This window comes from Lepus europaeus, chromosome 20, assembly GCF_033115175.1.
Source record: "Lepus europaeus isolate LE1 chromosome 20, mLepTim1.pri, whole genome shotgun sequence".
Classification (NCBI taxonomy): domain Eukaryota; kingdom Metazoa; phylum Chordata; class Mammalia; order Lagomorpha; family Leporidae; genus Lepus; species Lepus europaeus.
The window spans coordinates 28,943,001-28,958,849 of NC_084846.1; the positions used below are offsets into that span (position 1 = coordinate 28,943,001).

At 42.2% G+C, this 15,849-nt stretch overlaps 1 protein-coding gene across 2 annotated transcripts in view; it reads right to left on the reverse strand.

The window, feature by feature from the left end:
- Positions 1–3,270: 3,270 nt before the first annotated feature.
- Positions 3,271–15,849, reverse strand: part of SPMIP4 (sperm microtubule inner protein 4) — a 31,690-nt gene continuing 19,111 nt past the window's right edge. For both annotated transcript variants that reach the window (XM_062178340.1, XM_062178339.1), the window contains 5 exons: positions 14,867–15,051; positions 12,398–12,486; positions 7,881–8,055; positions 7,490–7,581; positions 3,271–4,474 (listed from right to left, as the gene is read on the reverse strand). In XM_062178340.1, coding sequence (XP_062034324.1) covers positions 3,656–4,474; positions 7,490–7,581; positions 7,881–8,055; positions 12,398–12,486; positions 14,867–15,051 — 1,360 coding nt within the window. In that variant the 3' untranslated portion in view covers positions 3,271–3,655. The remainder of the gene's footprint in view (positions 4,475–7,489; positions 7,582–7,880; positions 8,056–12,397; positions 12,487–14,866; positions 15,052–15,849) is intronic.

A 15,849-nucleotide genomic window follows, 5' to 3' on the forward strand; every position in this document is an offset into this window, starting at 1 on the left:
TCTTTGTTTCACTCACTCTCTGCCTTCTAAATAAGTAAAAAAATGTGTTTAATGTGAAGAGAGTAGGTTTAAAGTGTTCTCACCATAAAAATGATAGTTGAGGGAAGTAATGCATGTGTTAATTAGCTCAAGTTAGCCATTCCACAATGTATATATTTCAGAATGTCATTTTTTGTGCAATAAATATATACAATTTTATTTGTCAATTTTTTAAATAATTACCTTTTAGAAAATATAGATTAAAGAAAAACTTTCTTTAAAATGCAATTTAGATCATAGTCATAAAGCAAAGTTGTATAGTTCTGTAATTGTTAAAGAAATTGCCGGTGCCATGGCTTAATAGGCTAATCCTCTGCCTGCAGCGCCGGCACCCCGGGTTCTAGTACCGGTTGGGGTGCCGGATTCTGTCCCGGTTGCCCCTCTTCCAGTCCAGCTCTCTGCTGTGGCCCGGGAGTGCAATAGAAGATGGCCCAAGTCCTTGGGCCCTGCACCCGCATGGAAGACCAGGAGAAGCACCTGGCTCCTGGCTTTGGATCAGCACAGTGTGTCGGCTGCAGTGGCCATTGGGGGGTGAACCAACGGATAAGGAAGACCTTTCTCTCTGTCTCTCTCTCTCACTGTCCAGTCTGCCTGTCAAAAAAAAAAAGTGGTGCCATAATTTAAAAGCTTTCCACAAGGAAGACTAGATTCAGATGGCTCCAGTGGAAAACTAGACAAAATATTTGAGGAATAAACAAGCCAAATAACTTTAATAAATTTTTCCAGGTGAGAGAGAAAGAGTGTATTACTACTACATATGAACAGCAACTTCAGTTATCCTCACCAATATATTAAATTATTATTTATAATAGTCAAAGAATCCAAGTGTCCATCAGTGGATGACTGGAGAAACAAAATGTTTCTGGCCTTCCCCTTCCCTGGGGGGCCAGAAGTGGTGAGGCTTTTTGCTGTTGCTAGTTTCTGGGAGCCTCCCCATCCCCTGCAGTTTCCCTTAACCCTGCCTACATGGCTGTACCCAGACTCTGCACAAAACTCCTTCAGTGAAATCATTTGAGCATCTGATTCCTGCTGAGACTCTGGTAAATCACTTATTCCCAGGTTTTAGAACAGCCCCCGTGCCCCAGCTATGCTTGGCGTTTTCTGTACCGGAAGCTCTGTTTTTTTCTTTTTCTTTTTTTTTTTCTTTTGACAGGCAGAGTGGATAGTGAGATAGAGAGAGACAGAGAGAAAGGTCTTCCTTTTTGCAGTTGGTTCGCCCTCCAATGGCCGCTGTGGCCAGTGCATTTCGCTGATCCGAAGCCAGGAGCCAGGTGCTTCTCCTGGTCTCCCATGCGGGTGCAGGGCCCAAGCACTTGGGCCATCCTCCACTGCCTTCCTGGGCCATAGCAGAGAGCTGGCCTGGAAGAGGGGCAACCGGGATAGAATCCGGTGCCCCAACCGGGACTAGAACCTGGTGTGCCGGCGCCGCAAGGCGGAGGATTAGCCTGTTAAGCCACGGCGCCGGCCAAAGCTCTGTTTTACCTGTATTCAGAAAACAATCCTTCAGACTTCCGTCAAGGGGAGGGAGGGTAAGTGCCCCCAGTGCTGTGGTGTAGGGTGAGGGTATAGGATGTAGAGAAGGTCCAGGGGGCAGGTGTCTCTGTTTCCCCCATGATGTTTCTGAATTTAGCCACCATCCCCAACCCCAACCCTTCCATTGTTCTCAGACCTACAGGCTCCTGGCACTGATTTGAAAGTTCTGTCCATTGACAGTTTAGGATTTTAATGTCTTCAACCAGTTAGGATGTACCTTTCACTCATTTCCTTTCCAAAATGTTAGTGATAGCTCTTACCGACCTGCTTCATTCTTGCTTTTGTACATATATGATAAAACAAAAAATACAGTGACAATAAAAATTTTAGTTTTAACATGCTTTTTTACAGTAAGAGAAATTAGATGCATGGATTCAATCTATCTTAATCTTCAGTGTATGAATGGAAGCTTCCGTTAATATTTTCCAGAACTGAGTTTTTGATGAGCATACCTGGATATTTTTGATTACATCACCTCTTAAAGGATTGGCCAGATCCATTAGTCCTATCAGTCAGCAGAGTTAAGAGTTGGGAAGAAAGACAGTGACATTGTATGAAGAGAAGGCTGAACAACCCCTGGAGGGAGGTGGGCAGAGTGAACAGAGTGTCATCAGAATGCAGGCCCACTCCTTCCTACCCGAGGGAGAATGTGTAGTTAAAACCTCCAATTCCTGTACTTCAGAGTTGTATCTTTGTTCTTTGGAATTCCAATTCAGTGACAAGGGGCTATGATAAAAGAACCAAATTAAAAAGTTGCATACATCTCGTGTTGGCCATTCCCAATTCCACTGCCTGTTAAAGGCTATTGAGAATCCAGTGATTAAGTCATGTGATTGGTTTTGTTGCCCGCAGTTTTCTCTAATATTTGACCACTTTTTTTTTTTTTTGCCTTCCACGATACCTAATGTAACTAATCCAGCAGAAAACAAAATTCTGTAATTTTAGCCCAGAATAGTTTTAAGAACAGTGTAATCAAATGACAGGTTTGTCATGAAACAAGAAAAAAAAAATCACTTAAATACTGAAATATCCCAATAAACTGCTTTAAAAATGTACTTTTTGGCACATTATGTGAGTTGACTTGCATATGGGAGGGAGTTAACTAAACTCTTGGTGAACGCCTTCCAGAAGTGCTAACTTGGGGCTCTAGGATAACTGATTCAAGCAATCCTCTCTTGCCACAATTAGAACTTGTCAGTTATTAATGAAAGTCTTTGCTCTATCTTGACAAAATAATTGTATTACACAAAAGGAATAGTGGCCTTTCTCTTTCAGAAAGTTGAAGGAAACATACCCAAGTTGAAATGCGTGCATGCAAGCACTTTGGCGTTCATGTCTTCTGTGATTTTGTCTACATGTTTACATAAAGCAGGGGTGGGGAACATCTGTCTGTGCCAGGGCAACCGCTGGCGGGACTCAAAATTCAATAAATCTAAAGCAAGCTAATTTTTAAGCTGATAATTTTATATGGCCCGCAAGTGATATTATCAATATTGAAATGGCCCTTGGCAGAACAGAACTTCCCCAGTCCTGAAAGGAGCAGGGACTATTAATGTTTACTGTATTAAGGTAATAGAGATTATAGAGCTGACCATCCTTCAGGTAACTGTGCATTTGAGTTTTGTCTTTTCTATGTACTGCTGTTTTGTACAAAAAGTCACAAAAGGGACAGTATTTACATATTTATTAAGGTACCATAGTTTGAATAGTCATGTGTCAATTATTGAACGTTTGAATTCAAATTTTCCTTTTTTTGTAAAACAATGGATGATGTAAACTTTGCTGTACACATTGCTCTTCATGATTCTGAGAAATTTCCTTGGAGTATAATTTGAAGATGAGATTAAAGACTATATTTTTCTAGCTCTAATATTTTGTTGCCAAATTGTTAACTTTTCAAGAAATCAGAACATCACATTTTCTGGGTTCCTCTGATCAGATCCTAATGTAAATTCCTGAAAACATAATCCTAATTAACAAAGTCATTTGGCTTAATCCAACAAACAATTCAGCAACATACAGGAAACTGTTGGTTTTTTTTTTTCTTGTAAGAAGCTGGGTTTTGAAGGGAAGAACGAATATCTCAATTATAGAAATAATGGGAATTATAGCCATAAAATTGATGTCTCATCCCTGAATGCTCCCTGTCCCTGAGGTCTTTTTGGTCATCTAGAATTGATTTAAGGAAACGCTTTTGTGCACCAGTTTTTGAAAAAGAGTTCTTAAGCTCCAGCAGGCTGCTCTGAGGTTTGGCCACTCCTGCTCTGGGAATCCAGCCCAGAATAGGTCTTGTTTCTTCACTGTTTTCCAAGTTCAAGCATGATTCTTCTGGCTTACTTAAAACATGTTCTAAAGAGAAATCTTCCATGGATGGATTATTTTGTAGAATACCAGGTTTTGTAAAACTGTAAGGGTTTTGACACATAGAATACTTATCATATATGGCCGGTTTTAAATCTTGGTAGTCAATGTAATTGTTAGATTTATAGTAAGGCGTGGATTGGGGTTTTAAAGATAGCTGTCTCCAGTACAAATCTTCTGTCTTTCTAGTATCTGTGATTTTTGGAAATGGTTTTATGTTGTAAATACTAGTCAGATCTTTTGTGTGGTAATAAGGTGGCAGTGCATAGGTAGACAGCAAGCTTTGTTCTTCCTTAATCTTCTCCTCGGTATCCTGGTTTCTGTGGGTCACACCAGCCAGGACATTATCACTAAGTGCCATCATTTCTGCAGAACTGGGTACAAAGGTGTGAAAAGTACACAAAACTCTAGGGGTACAATCTGGACAGGAAGTTGGTGTTTGCTGTACAGTAGCCTCCAGAGGACGTTGTTTTTGAATCAGTCGAGCAATTCGTCCTTCCAAAGGCCTGGCAGGTTTTAAGACAGGATGGGATTTTTCTTGCTGTAGTGGTTGAATAAAAAGAAGAAAATCAATCAATAAGTATGGCATTATAAGGATATTGCACAATGGCAGGTCAAAACTCATACCCATTTTCACTCTTTGAGCAAACATGGGATGGGTGTAGGTGTACATATTGCAGTGTATCTGAAGTACTGAAATCTGGGTCCAAATAACTGTTCTTTTCTAGTTTCAGATAGTATGGGAAGAACATGTTGTATTTGGCTATAGGGAAACTTTTTTTTTTTTTGACAGGCAGAGTGGATAGTGAGAGAGAGAGACAGAGAGAAAGGTCTTCCTTTTTGCCATTGGTTCACCCTCCAATGGCCGCTGTGGCCGGCGCATTGTGCTGATCCGAAGCCAGGAGCCAGGTGCTTCTGGTCTCCCATCGGGTGCAGGGCCCAAGCACTTGGGCCATCCTCCACTGCACTCCTGGGCCATAGCAGAGAGCTGGCCTGGAAGAGGGGCAACTGGGACAGAATCCAGCGCCCCGACCGGGACTAGAACCCGGTGTGCCGGCGTCGCAAGGTGGAGGATTAGCCTATTGAGCTGCGGCGCTGGCCTATAGGGAAACTTCTATGTAGGAGCACTATGCTTTTCAGCTTTCAAAGATAGACAGGTAAATGAAACTTCTGCCCATCATCAACAGATGGCATTAGCAGCCGTGTGCAATTATGTGACTGGGCTGATGCCTTCTGTGTTGGGCCAGGGCAAGGGTTCTGAAATGTATCAGGATCACTTTCAGAGAAGAAAGTCCCAAGCCTGACCTTCCCAGCTTGTGATTTGGAAGGGAGATCTGAGGTGACTCTTTTATCTGGCTCCAGGTGTCAGGCCCGTGTGCTTTCTGATGTGTGTCTGTGCTTCTCTTTGAGATGTGTTGTAAATGCTATGAACTCAGTCATGTCTGATAACCGCAAAAGTTGTGTGTATTCAAAGTGCTATTAATAGATATGTCAGGTGGGGGAAAAAGGGAGAGGTTGACTGGGAAGGGGCACGAAGGAACTTTCTGGAATGATAGGGGTTTAGGTTCCAAAGTTGTATCCATTAGTCAAACTCAGTGAATGCACACTTAAGATCTGTGCAATTTCATTGAATGTATATTTCACCTTAAAAAAAAAAAACCTGCAAGCAAATGCTAAACCTCTGGTTAATAATATGTATGATCAGTGATTAGAGGTAAACTCTACAGCATACTCTAAAGTGCATAAAAACATTAAACTATATTATTGATGGTTGGTTTAGAGGGGTGGTAAGATGAATAGATTATATGTTAAAATAAGTACAGTAAAATGTTAATAATAGAATCTAGGTAAGTATTTGGGTGTTAACTAAAATTATTTCAGCTCTGAAAATTTTTACAATAATAAACTGAAAAAGGATGTATTTATGATTATGACGGAATTGACAACAAAGAATGAGAGTGTTGCTAAACTAACTGTAGCTTGAACTTAAAAAAAATGGACATCCTTTTGGAACCTAATCTGTTCATAGTTGGAAGAATTTCCATACTGAGTTATTACAAAAATTGTTGTAACTTAGATAATCCCCGAGTAAATACTATGAAGAAAGGAAAAGCTCTCAGCTCTTTGACATGTTTTCTTTAATTTGTCACAAACAAAAACAAGTAGGGCTTATCTATCATATTTAGAAGTATTCCTTTATGCAAGAAGTAGTTTTAGTACCTTTCTTTCATTCTACAGCAAAATGTTTCATACACGTTTTTATTACCATTAAAATATACTTTCCCAGAGTTTGTTATTTACACTTTTGTCATAAACCAGATTCACTGGAATTTTCTTTTTAAAACTTTGAACTATTTTAGATATACTTTATTTTGTTATTAATATTTACTTGTTGATTTGCTAGCACAATACTTTTATGTGTAACATACTTGACAAGCACCCTTGGTATAATTGCCCATCTGTTTTTTCATAATAATCATACAGCTGCTTCCTGAGGGGCCATGCCTGTGGGGTTCTGGACCACTGCTGACCTCCCCTGACAGAATCAGAGGACATGTAGTTCTCTGAGCCTTAGGGAATGCTTGTCACAAATGAAAAATAAAAAAAAACAGTTACAAACACCCAGTAAGTGATAAGGCAAAGTCTACAAGACTGCTTTTGCACTTAGGATTTTGTATCACCTTCTGAAATGCTGAAGCTTGTGCAAAATGAGTATGTTCAGCTCAATCTAAAAAATGTTTAAATTGAAAGACTCTTACAGTTGTTTTACATGTGTCTTTCATACATGTTTGAAAATAATTTTGTTTCTAAAATTTACAGTGGTAGAGGACAAAATTTAGGCCTGAAATAAAACAACACATATGTATACTGTTAGGTTGTTTCATTTCACTTGCACAATTAAGCTGACAAATGGTACTTTCTGTCCCTGGAGGCCTTGATCAGTTCTTTCAGGCCATTTCTTTCCCATAACCAAGTGAGAAGCCTCTGTTGCTATCTGCAGAGAATTTATGGGCTTCTGATTGCAATTCAGCCACCCCTCAATTACTGAGGCTGTTGTGAGGAAGCCTGTGTCTCAAAAGCACCAGTAATGTACAAGATGGACAGATAGGAAAAGGTGCCCAGAACTTACTGAGAATCCCATTAAATTACTAGCTAAGGTCTATTCTTTGGTAAATCAGTTTCCTTGTAAGTCATTTTAGCAACTGCACAAGTTGCATGGTAGAAAATAGCTACAAGTACCGTGGTAGAAAATCTCTCTCTCTCTCTCTCTCTCTCTCTCTCTCTCTCTATATATATATATATATATATATATATATATATATATTTAAAAAATAGCACTATGAAGAGGAAGGGAAACCTTGCTTATTTTTTTTTCCAGACAATTGACAGGGTATTTGGATCAATTCAGATCAGTTTAGAATCAGCTTCTGACATGAGTTGCAAAGTTTCCCTTTGCTAGCTTTAGCGTGGTCACCAGTATTCATGATACAAATAAAAAGTACAGTAAGCAGGAGCCCAACCCCTAAGTAACTGAGAGTTGACTGTAACTACTTACAGGCTCTGGGTCAAATCCTATCTGTCCAGTTAACTCTGCTACCTCCTTTTCATGGTAATCATCCAGTTCAAGGGGGTCCATGGGCCCCAGACCTTAATGGAAACATTGTCTTATTATTTTGTCAGAGTACATGAAAATAATGGGGCTTGAATTACCCTTATCCTTAATAAGAAACTTACCCACTATCTTTGTAAGACTCATAAAAAGCCAATGAAATGAAAACAACTGTATCTCCCAGCTGACCATCAAGAGAAACTGACCACCCACCTTAATTGATAGTAGTACTTGGACTGGGAAACAGAGAACTATTAGAAGGGGATAGCGTGTGGCCGCCTTTGCCAGCTATTCTAGTTTTGTTTGAATTTCCACCTGTATTCAGGTGAACTCATACCTGTAAAGTCGTGAGTGTACGAAGTGATCCAGTGGTTCCTCTCAAGATTTCTTTGTATGTTGGCTTCTTTTGCAGGATAAATAGGGTCCCATGAATTTAAAGAAGTGTTAGGAGCGAAGGTTTTAGGAGGTTTTGGGTAGAATACTGGCTTAGTTTTCTCAACACATTTAGGAAACTAAAATATGAACAGAAAGATTATTGCTGTTAATGTCCTCTGGTGGAGTAAGAGCTGATTCGCTACGTCAGCAGGAAAGGGGCAGAAGGAAACTCCAGAAGAGTCAGACACTGCCTTTCCCTCATTACTTACAAATATTCTGAATCTGTACCCAGGTATAAACACAGCCTACCAAGGGAATGCGAAGGTCTTTCTAGTCTCTTCCTTAGCAGGGACTCTGACAACGTGCGTAGGAGAAGTGCTCTGAATCCTCCACCTGCTGTGGAGTTTTACTTCAGATACACAGGGCCCCAAGGCACTCTTTGGGCTCAGTTTAGTTACAATTGTATGCCGCCTCCTATTTTTCCTTTCTTGCCTGAAATGAAACCATTCAATGGCTTTTATGACTTTCTGATGAAGGTGAAGTCACTCAAAGTTATTTCCATTCTTGAGACACAGCTGTGGAGTTTTACATGTGTAGGTAAATGTGATAAATATGACTGAATTTCTTTGCCATCTTTCTGGTTCCTTAAAAGTGCACCTTTTCTTAGATTGATGGAATCCTGGGACTGGATTCAAAGTCAACTGGTCAGGGGATACTGAGGTCCAAGATCATAGCCCAGAATGGGAGATGGGGAGCATGGGCTCCAGATATGTGTACCCTTTTGCCTCATAAATTCCTGGCCACACAGAGAGGCCACAGCCAGAGGAAGGCAAGGTTGGACCGTCTCAAGTCCCTAGGCCTATGGATGCTGCTGCTTGTAACAACCACGAGGGTGGAGAGATCTCCATTTTAACACACCGAGAGCATGTATGGTAAATGACACATAAAGTCCTGTGGGGCAGGTGTTGTGGCACAGCAGGTGAGCTGCTGCTTGGAATGCCTGAATCCTCTGTTGGAGTGCCTGATCTGAGTCCTGGCTTCTCTGTACTTCCAATCCAGCTCCCTGCTAATGTGTCTCGAAGATTGTGGATGATGGCCCAAGAATTCGCGTTCCTGCCACCCATGTGAGAGATCCAGATGGAGTTTTAGGCTCTTGGCTTTGGCCTGACTCAGCCCTGACTGTTGTAGGCATTTGGGGAGTGAACAAGTAGATGAAAAATACTGTTCTCTGGCCTTTCCTCTCTCTCTGTAACTCTGCCTTTCAAATAAATCTTTAACCGAAAAAATTTTTTTCTAAATCTGTGGCTTACTTATTCAGGGGGTAAAGAAAGCCTTCTTTGTTCTCTTATCTTTTTCATTATTTATAGAGCCAGCTGACTTGGAAATATGAAGGACTTTTTTTTTTTCCTTCCAAATACTGTTTTGTTTTTTTTTTTAAAGATTTGTAAAATTTATTTGAAAGGCAGAATTACAGAGAGGCAGATGCAGAGAGAGAGGTCTTCCATCTGCTGGTTCACTACCCAAATGGTGGCAGTGGCTGAAGCTGGGCTGATCTGAGGCCAGGAGCCAGGAGATTCTTCCAGGTCTCCCATGTGTGTGCAGGGGCCCAAGGTCCTGGGCCATCTTCTACTGCTTTTCTAGGCCATAGCAGAGAGCTGGACCAGAAGTGGAGCAGCCGGGACTTGAACCGGTGCCCATATGGGATGCTGGCACTGCAGGTGATGGCTTTACTCCCTACGCCACTGCGCTGGCCCCCAAACATTGTTCTAAGGGGCTAGATTAATCTTGTCTCTTGTACTGGCTGAACTAATAGGAGTGGCCTACATATTTATGGACTCTGTATGGCCTGTAGGTCACATGTTCCCCACTCTTGGTGGTGGGGAGGAGGAAGAAGAGGAGTGAGAAGACCTTGGCAGATAAATAACAAGGTATCCTTGCTGTGGATCCTGCCCTCAGAAAATGATTTCATAGAAGTGGGATGCAGCCTGGGGACGGGATTTCTAAAAGCACCCCAGCTAGTTCTGATGTGCAGCTGAGGTTGAGGACCACTGCTCCAGCAGGAGGTAAACATAATATAAAAAATGGAGCACTGCAGATAAAGCTGAAGCTCTTTGACCACCTCCTCCAATTAAGTAGTGGGGGGGACAAGACAGGACCTTATCCTAGAGATTAAAAAATGGCAACAAAGATGAGCCATGTGTTAGTGCTGTCAAGTTCACTATCAATGTTATTTTTTATTTCTTTGTTCTGGAAAATGCAAAACTTGATTCGGGTTAGGGATGAGCCAGAATGACTGACAGTGAAAATTAAGACCAGTTCGAACAGATTAACAAAGTGAAATCACTCATTAGAGAAAAGAGGAAGAATCAAATAAATATTTACATTGCAGGGATAAATATATAAAATATTCTATCTCCAAAGAGCTTGTGGGCCTAGCATTGTGACTCAGTAGGTTAAGCCACTGTTTGCAGTGCTGACTTTGGAGTGCTGGCTCGAGGCCCTGCTGCTATGATTCTTTTCCAGCTCCCTGCTAATGTGCCTTGGAAAGCAGCAGCACATGGCCCAAGTGTTTGAGCCCTTACCTCCCCTCTCAGAGACCAGGGTACAGTTCCAGGCTCCTGGCCTTGGCCTGGAGCAGCTCCAATTTTTGCAGCCACTTGGGGAGTGAACCACTGAAAGAAAGATCTCTTAATCCCCCCCAATACTCTCCCTTTCAAGCAAATAACAAATCCTAAAAAAATCATAAAACTTATAATTCAGTTGACGAGACTGAAAATATACCTAAAAAGTTACTTGTTACAGTAGGTGTGGTAGAAGTCAGAAAAGGGAGAAACCGTTTCTGCTGGAGTATCATCACTTATAAGTTAGTCTTTTCTCTTTTCCAAACCTCTCATGTGAGCTTCAGGGGAGGAAGTAGGGCCTGATGCTGAAAGGTCTTTATAACTCAGCTAAGGCACTGGGATTTACACCTGGGAAAAGGGAGCTACTCAGAGTGGTCGCAAGGGGCTGTGAGACAAGAGAAAGCAGCATTGCAACGAGCAGGAGGACAATATGAGCTGTAAATGTCGTGATGAGACGATCTCCAGGATAAACTCTTACGTTTCACTTAAAAGAATGACAGATCCAGTGAAGCATTTGACCTTTTAAGGATTCCTAGTGATGTATAACTTTAAAACGCAGACAGGAGGGGCCAGCATTGTGGTATAACAAGCTGCTACCTGTGATGTCAGCATCCCACATGGACATTAGTTCAAGTCCTAACTGCTCACTTCTGATCCAGGTCCCTGCTGATGAGCCTGGGAAGGCAGCAGAAGATGGCCAAAGTCACTGGGCCCCTGCACCCATGTAGATGACCTGGAAGACGCTCCTGGCTCCTAGCTTCAGCCTGGGCCAGCCCTGGCTGTTGCAGCCATTTGAAGAGTGAATCAGTGGATGGAAGACCTCTCTCCCTGTCTTTAATAAATGTTGACTATGGTTATGTTCAAATATCTAGATACTTTCCTTCATGTTAAAATCTCCCTTTTTCCATGTCAAGTTATGGTGCAGAGTTTGGAGATTAGTCCCACAAACCTGAGTTCTGTGGTCATGACATCATCACAAACTCTCCAAGCCTCAGTTTCCTTATCTATGTGATGAGAATGATGATTCTGACCCTGAGATTATTCTGACAGCTGAATGACGTGCATATATATAGTGGTCAGTATGGTGGCTGTTGTTTTATTGTAGAGTTGACACAAATGTATTTTGGAACAATAATAGCTTGTAAATCTTTCTGAAAAGCTCCCATTTACTGTGTGCATATGTGGAGTTATTTGATGTATTGTAAATCCTGAGAATAAAACTAGAGGAACACAGATTGCATGAAACAGTCCTTCTCCACCATCCTTCAGGGGTAGGGGAAGGAGGAATCTGTTTTCTTTTTGTTGTTGTCATTTTTTAAAAATTTTTAATTTTTTAATTTTTTTTTACTTACTTAATGTATTTAAAGGAGGGAGGAGGAAGAGGAGGAGAGAGAGAGATCTTTCATCTGCTGGTTCACTTCCCAAATGGCTGCAATAGCCAGAGCTGAGCCAGGCCTAACCCAGAAGTCTGGAACCCCATCTGGGTCTCTTATGTGGGTGGCAGGGACCCAGGTAGTTGGGCCATCTTCTGTTCTTTCCCAGATGCATTAGCAGGAAGCTAAATTGGAAGTGGAGCCACTGGGACTCAAACTGGCACTCCAATATGGGATGTCTGTGACAACTTAGCTCGCTGTGCCACAAGGATGGTCCCTGTTTTTTAAATAATTGTGGAAATGTTCCACAAGTGCCAAAATTTCATGAACTAAGCTAAGAAAATTGAAAAATGTGAATTGTGGTTAAAAATCTCAAATTTTTCATCAAAATAGAAAATAAAAATCCATTTTTTGGATTTTTATAAACTTACTGAGTAAAAGTATTTTCTACTTTCTTTTAAACATGCATTTTATAAAGTACTTACGTCATAATAGACGGCCTGACCTGGCCACGTTAGTGCTGCCTTCTTTGAATCCATGGGATAATCAAGCAGTTCATATCTGTAAGGGTTACCTGAAAATTTCAGGGAAAGCAATGTTATCCTGGATACGTCGGAGCAGTCCTTTCACTAGTGGGGTTTATGGTCAGTAAACAGTCATTAGAAATAAGCACACACAAGGTGGAAGTGGAGGCTGCCGTCCACCTCAGCTGTCCAGTTACAATGTCCGCCCTGCAGCCCACCTGGAGCCCTGAGCCTTCCCAGGTGTGTGCAGTTTGGTGAGGGCCACACAGAGTGAGGAGGAGCCCTCAGTGGGAGTTCTACCTGCTTGCTTGGGAGAGCTCTCAAATAAATAGTAAATCTTCCTGGGTCCTCTCTCTGCTCTCTGGGGGCTGGGTGATTTCTTTACTCCCTGTTTTGGCTTTTCTCTGTCTAAACATCAAGAATTTTCCAAAATGAAGTTAGTACTTACTTTTTACCAAAAAGGGACTGAATGAGGACTATTTGGGTTTGTGGTTTGGTAAGATTTACCATACTTAGCCTGGCTTCCTCTGGCCCCATGTTTCAAGCTGAGGAAGGCTCATAGGAAGAAAGATCAAAGGCTGGCATTACTGACACTTCACACTTGCCAGTCACTGTACTGAGCATGCATTCTGTAGCATGGCTATGAGAAAGGGGATTATCCCCACTTTTATGAAGGAGGACACTTGTTTCTTGGTGCCTCATCTATGACTGCACTGAAAAGTGTTTTCATGAATGCAACATGCATTTCTGTGATTTCTTGCTAGCTGTGTGTACTTGTGTACTGGCATAATTTCATAAATTGTTTAATTCAAGATTTAAGGACTACTTTGACAATATACCTAACAGGATCATCAAAATCTCACTATTTAGGTATCCTATTTTGTAGTTCTTTTATACAGCAGCCACCCCCCTCCCCACAACAATTCCCCTCATATAACCACATATGGCAGCCAACCCTGAGGAGTAAACTTGACCCAGCATTCACTACCTTTATCATGCTGACTTATCTGAGAAGTAACATAAAAGTGGAATTATGTGATAGCAGTGTCATTATATATTAGCAAAGTAATAAAAAACAGTGACTGATAACATGTATTTCTGCTATCATTGAACTTGGTGCTAATATTCTTTTTTTAAAAGTTTTTTTTTTAAAATTTATTTGATGGAGTTACAAACAGAGAGGGAGGGAGGGAGGGAGAGAGAGAGAGAGAGGAGAGAGAGAGACAGAGAGAAAGGTCTTCCATCTGCTTTTTCACTCCCCAAATGGCTGAAATGGCCAGAGCTATACTGATCTAAAGCCAGGAGCCAGGAGCTTCTCCAGGTCTCCCATGCGGGTGCAGGGGCCCAAAGACCTGGGCCATCTTCTATTGCTTTCCCAGGCCACAGCAGAGAACTGGATCAGAAAAGGAGCAGCTGGGACTAGAACCGGCACCCACATGGGATGCTGGCGCCGCAGGTGGAGGATTAACCCCTGCAAATATTCTTTTTATAGATGGAGAAGCAGAGGCAGAGAAGGATGGCCGAGTCAGAATTCTACACGTGCAGTCTCTTCCAGAGTTCGTGCTCTTAGCACCCCACTACGGCTCCAAAACATTCCCATCACTGATAAGGTACGGGTGTTGATATTGATGATGGCAGTATCCTGTCTTTGGATTTTTGTCCAAATAGTCATTTGGACAAAAGAGGCAGTGAATTTTAGGACAATGCTTGAGTCTTACATACCTCCCAGCTTACCACATGCCTTTCCTGTCACTTTCGGTTAGTATCTTCAGTTTTTCTCCAGAGGTCTCTTCTGTTCTCACACATACATAAAGTCTGAGGTGTCCAATGGAGGAGACCGAATGCCTAGGTCAGGGAAACGCTGTTCTCCCAGTCACACATACCCACCAGGAGTTGGAGGTGTGACTGGGAGAGGATGCTGTAGGTGGTAAGATCCCTGAGCAAACTGCTCCACTACTTCCCGAGTTTATTCCAGTGGGGGTCTTCCAGTCTAACAACTACTGCCATACCCACATCCAGACCCTGATGACTGAGCCAGATGTGCTCTCTGTGCTCATCACCTGAGTCCAGGTGGAATTTTTAAAAGCTAAACCATACAACGGTGGTTTAAAAGCTATACCATAAGATGGTACAGGAAGGAAAAAAATAGAAATACAGGTAGAATCAAAACAGGTCTACAAAGCTTTGGTTTCTAACATGGGAAATTGATGCGTGTCAGGGGTGGCAAGCTTGGGAGTGACAGCCCAGAATCTGATCTGATTGCTCTCTGGTGAGCCTGCAGCTGATCCTACAGTGCAGACACGCTGGAGAATGCTTCTCCATTGGTGGCTCATGCATTTGTGACAAGTCCTTGCATTTCTTGCTTTAATTTTACTGAGTAAGGTCTGTCAATAAGAATCAATACAGTTCTGATTGCAAATCACACCTTACCTCTTGTCTTCAGAACAGGAGTTGTATCATAGGTCTTGGTTGGCACAGTGGGGGGAAATGGCCGTTGACTGCGAGCTCTGATGCCGGTGTAAAGGTCCTTAGGTGACGTAAATGTTGGGAACATGGCACCACGAGAGATGTGTGTGTGGTAGGGGTGCTCAACTGGAAATGGTGAGCAGATTTCCCTAAGATTGGCAAACAGAATAAAACACAGCAGAAGAGAAAGAAGTGTTATTGAGAAAATTAATCATACAATATTTATTGGAACCTTTCTTTGAGGCAAAGGTGGCTCTTTTATTTTTTATTTTTTTGCCAGGCAGAGTGGACAGTGAGAGAGAGAGAGAGACATAGAGAAAGGTCTTCCTTTGCCGTTGGTTTACCCTCCAATGGCCGCCACGGCTGGTGTGCTGCGGCCGGCGCACCGCGCTGATCCGAAGACAGGAGCCAGGTGCTTCTCCTGGTCTCCCATGGGGTGCAGGGCACAAGCACTTGGGCCATCCTCCACTGCACTCCCTGGCCACAGCAGAGAGCTGGCCTGGAAGAGGAGCAACTGGGACTAGAACCCGGTGTGCTGGCGCCGCAAGGCGGAGGATTAGCCTATTGAGCTGCGGCGCCGGCCTACAAAGGCAGTTCTAATCCTGGGGAGGTGGTAGCGAACAGGGGCTCCTGTACTTATGGAGTTACCACTCTGGGGCATCATGTCCATAAAACACAGGGCATTACACTTTTGCTAGACAAATAAAAACTAAGTTTTAAAACATACCTATTAATCAGTGAGTAGCTTTTATAACTGGTAAAAAAAATACATGAGTTTTGTGTTTTTGGAATGGTAGGGAAGACTTCCTACTTGCTTTAATTCTTGCTTTTGGATGTAAGAGGGTGCTAGTACTATATTTTATGGAATCATTGTGGGAACACAGTAATAGAGCAGTACAAACTGATAGCCAACCAGCTCAGGTTGGACACTGAACCCAAATGATGTT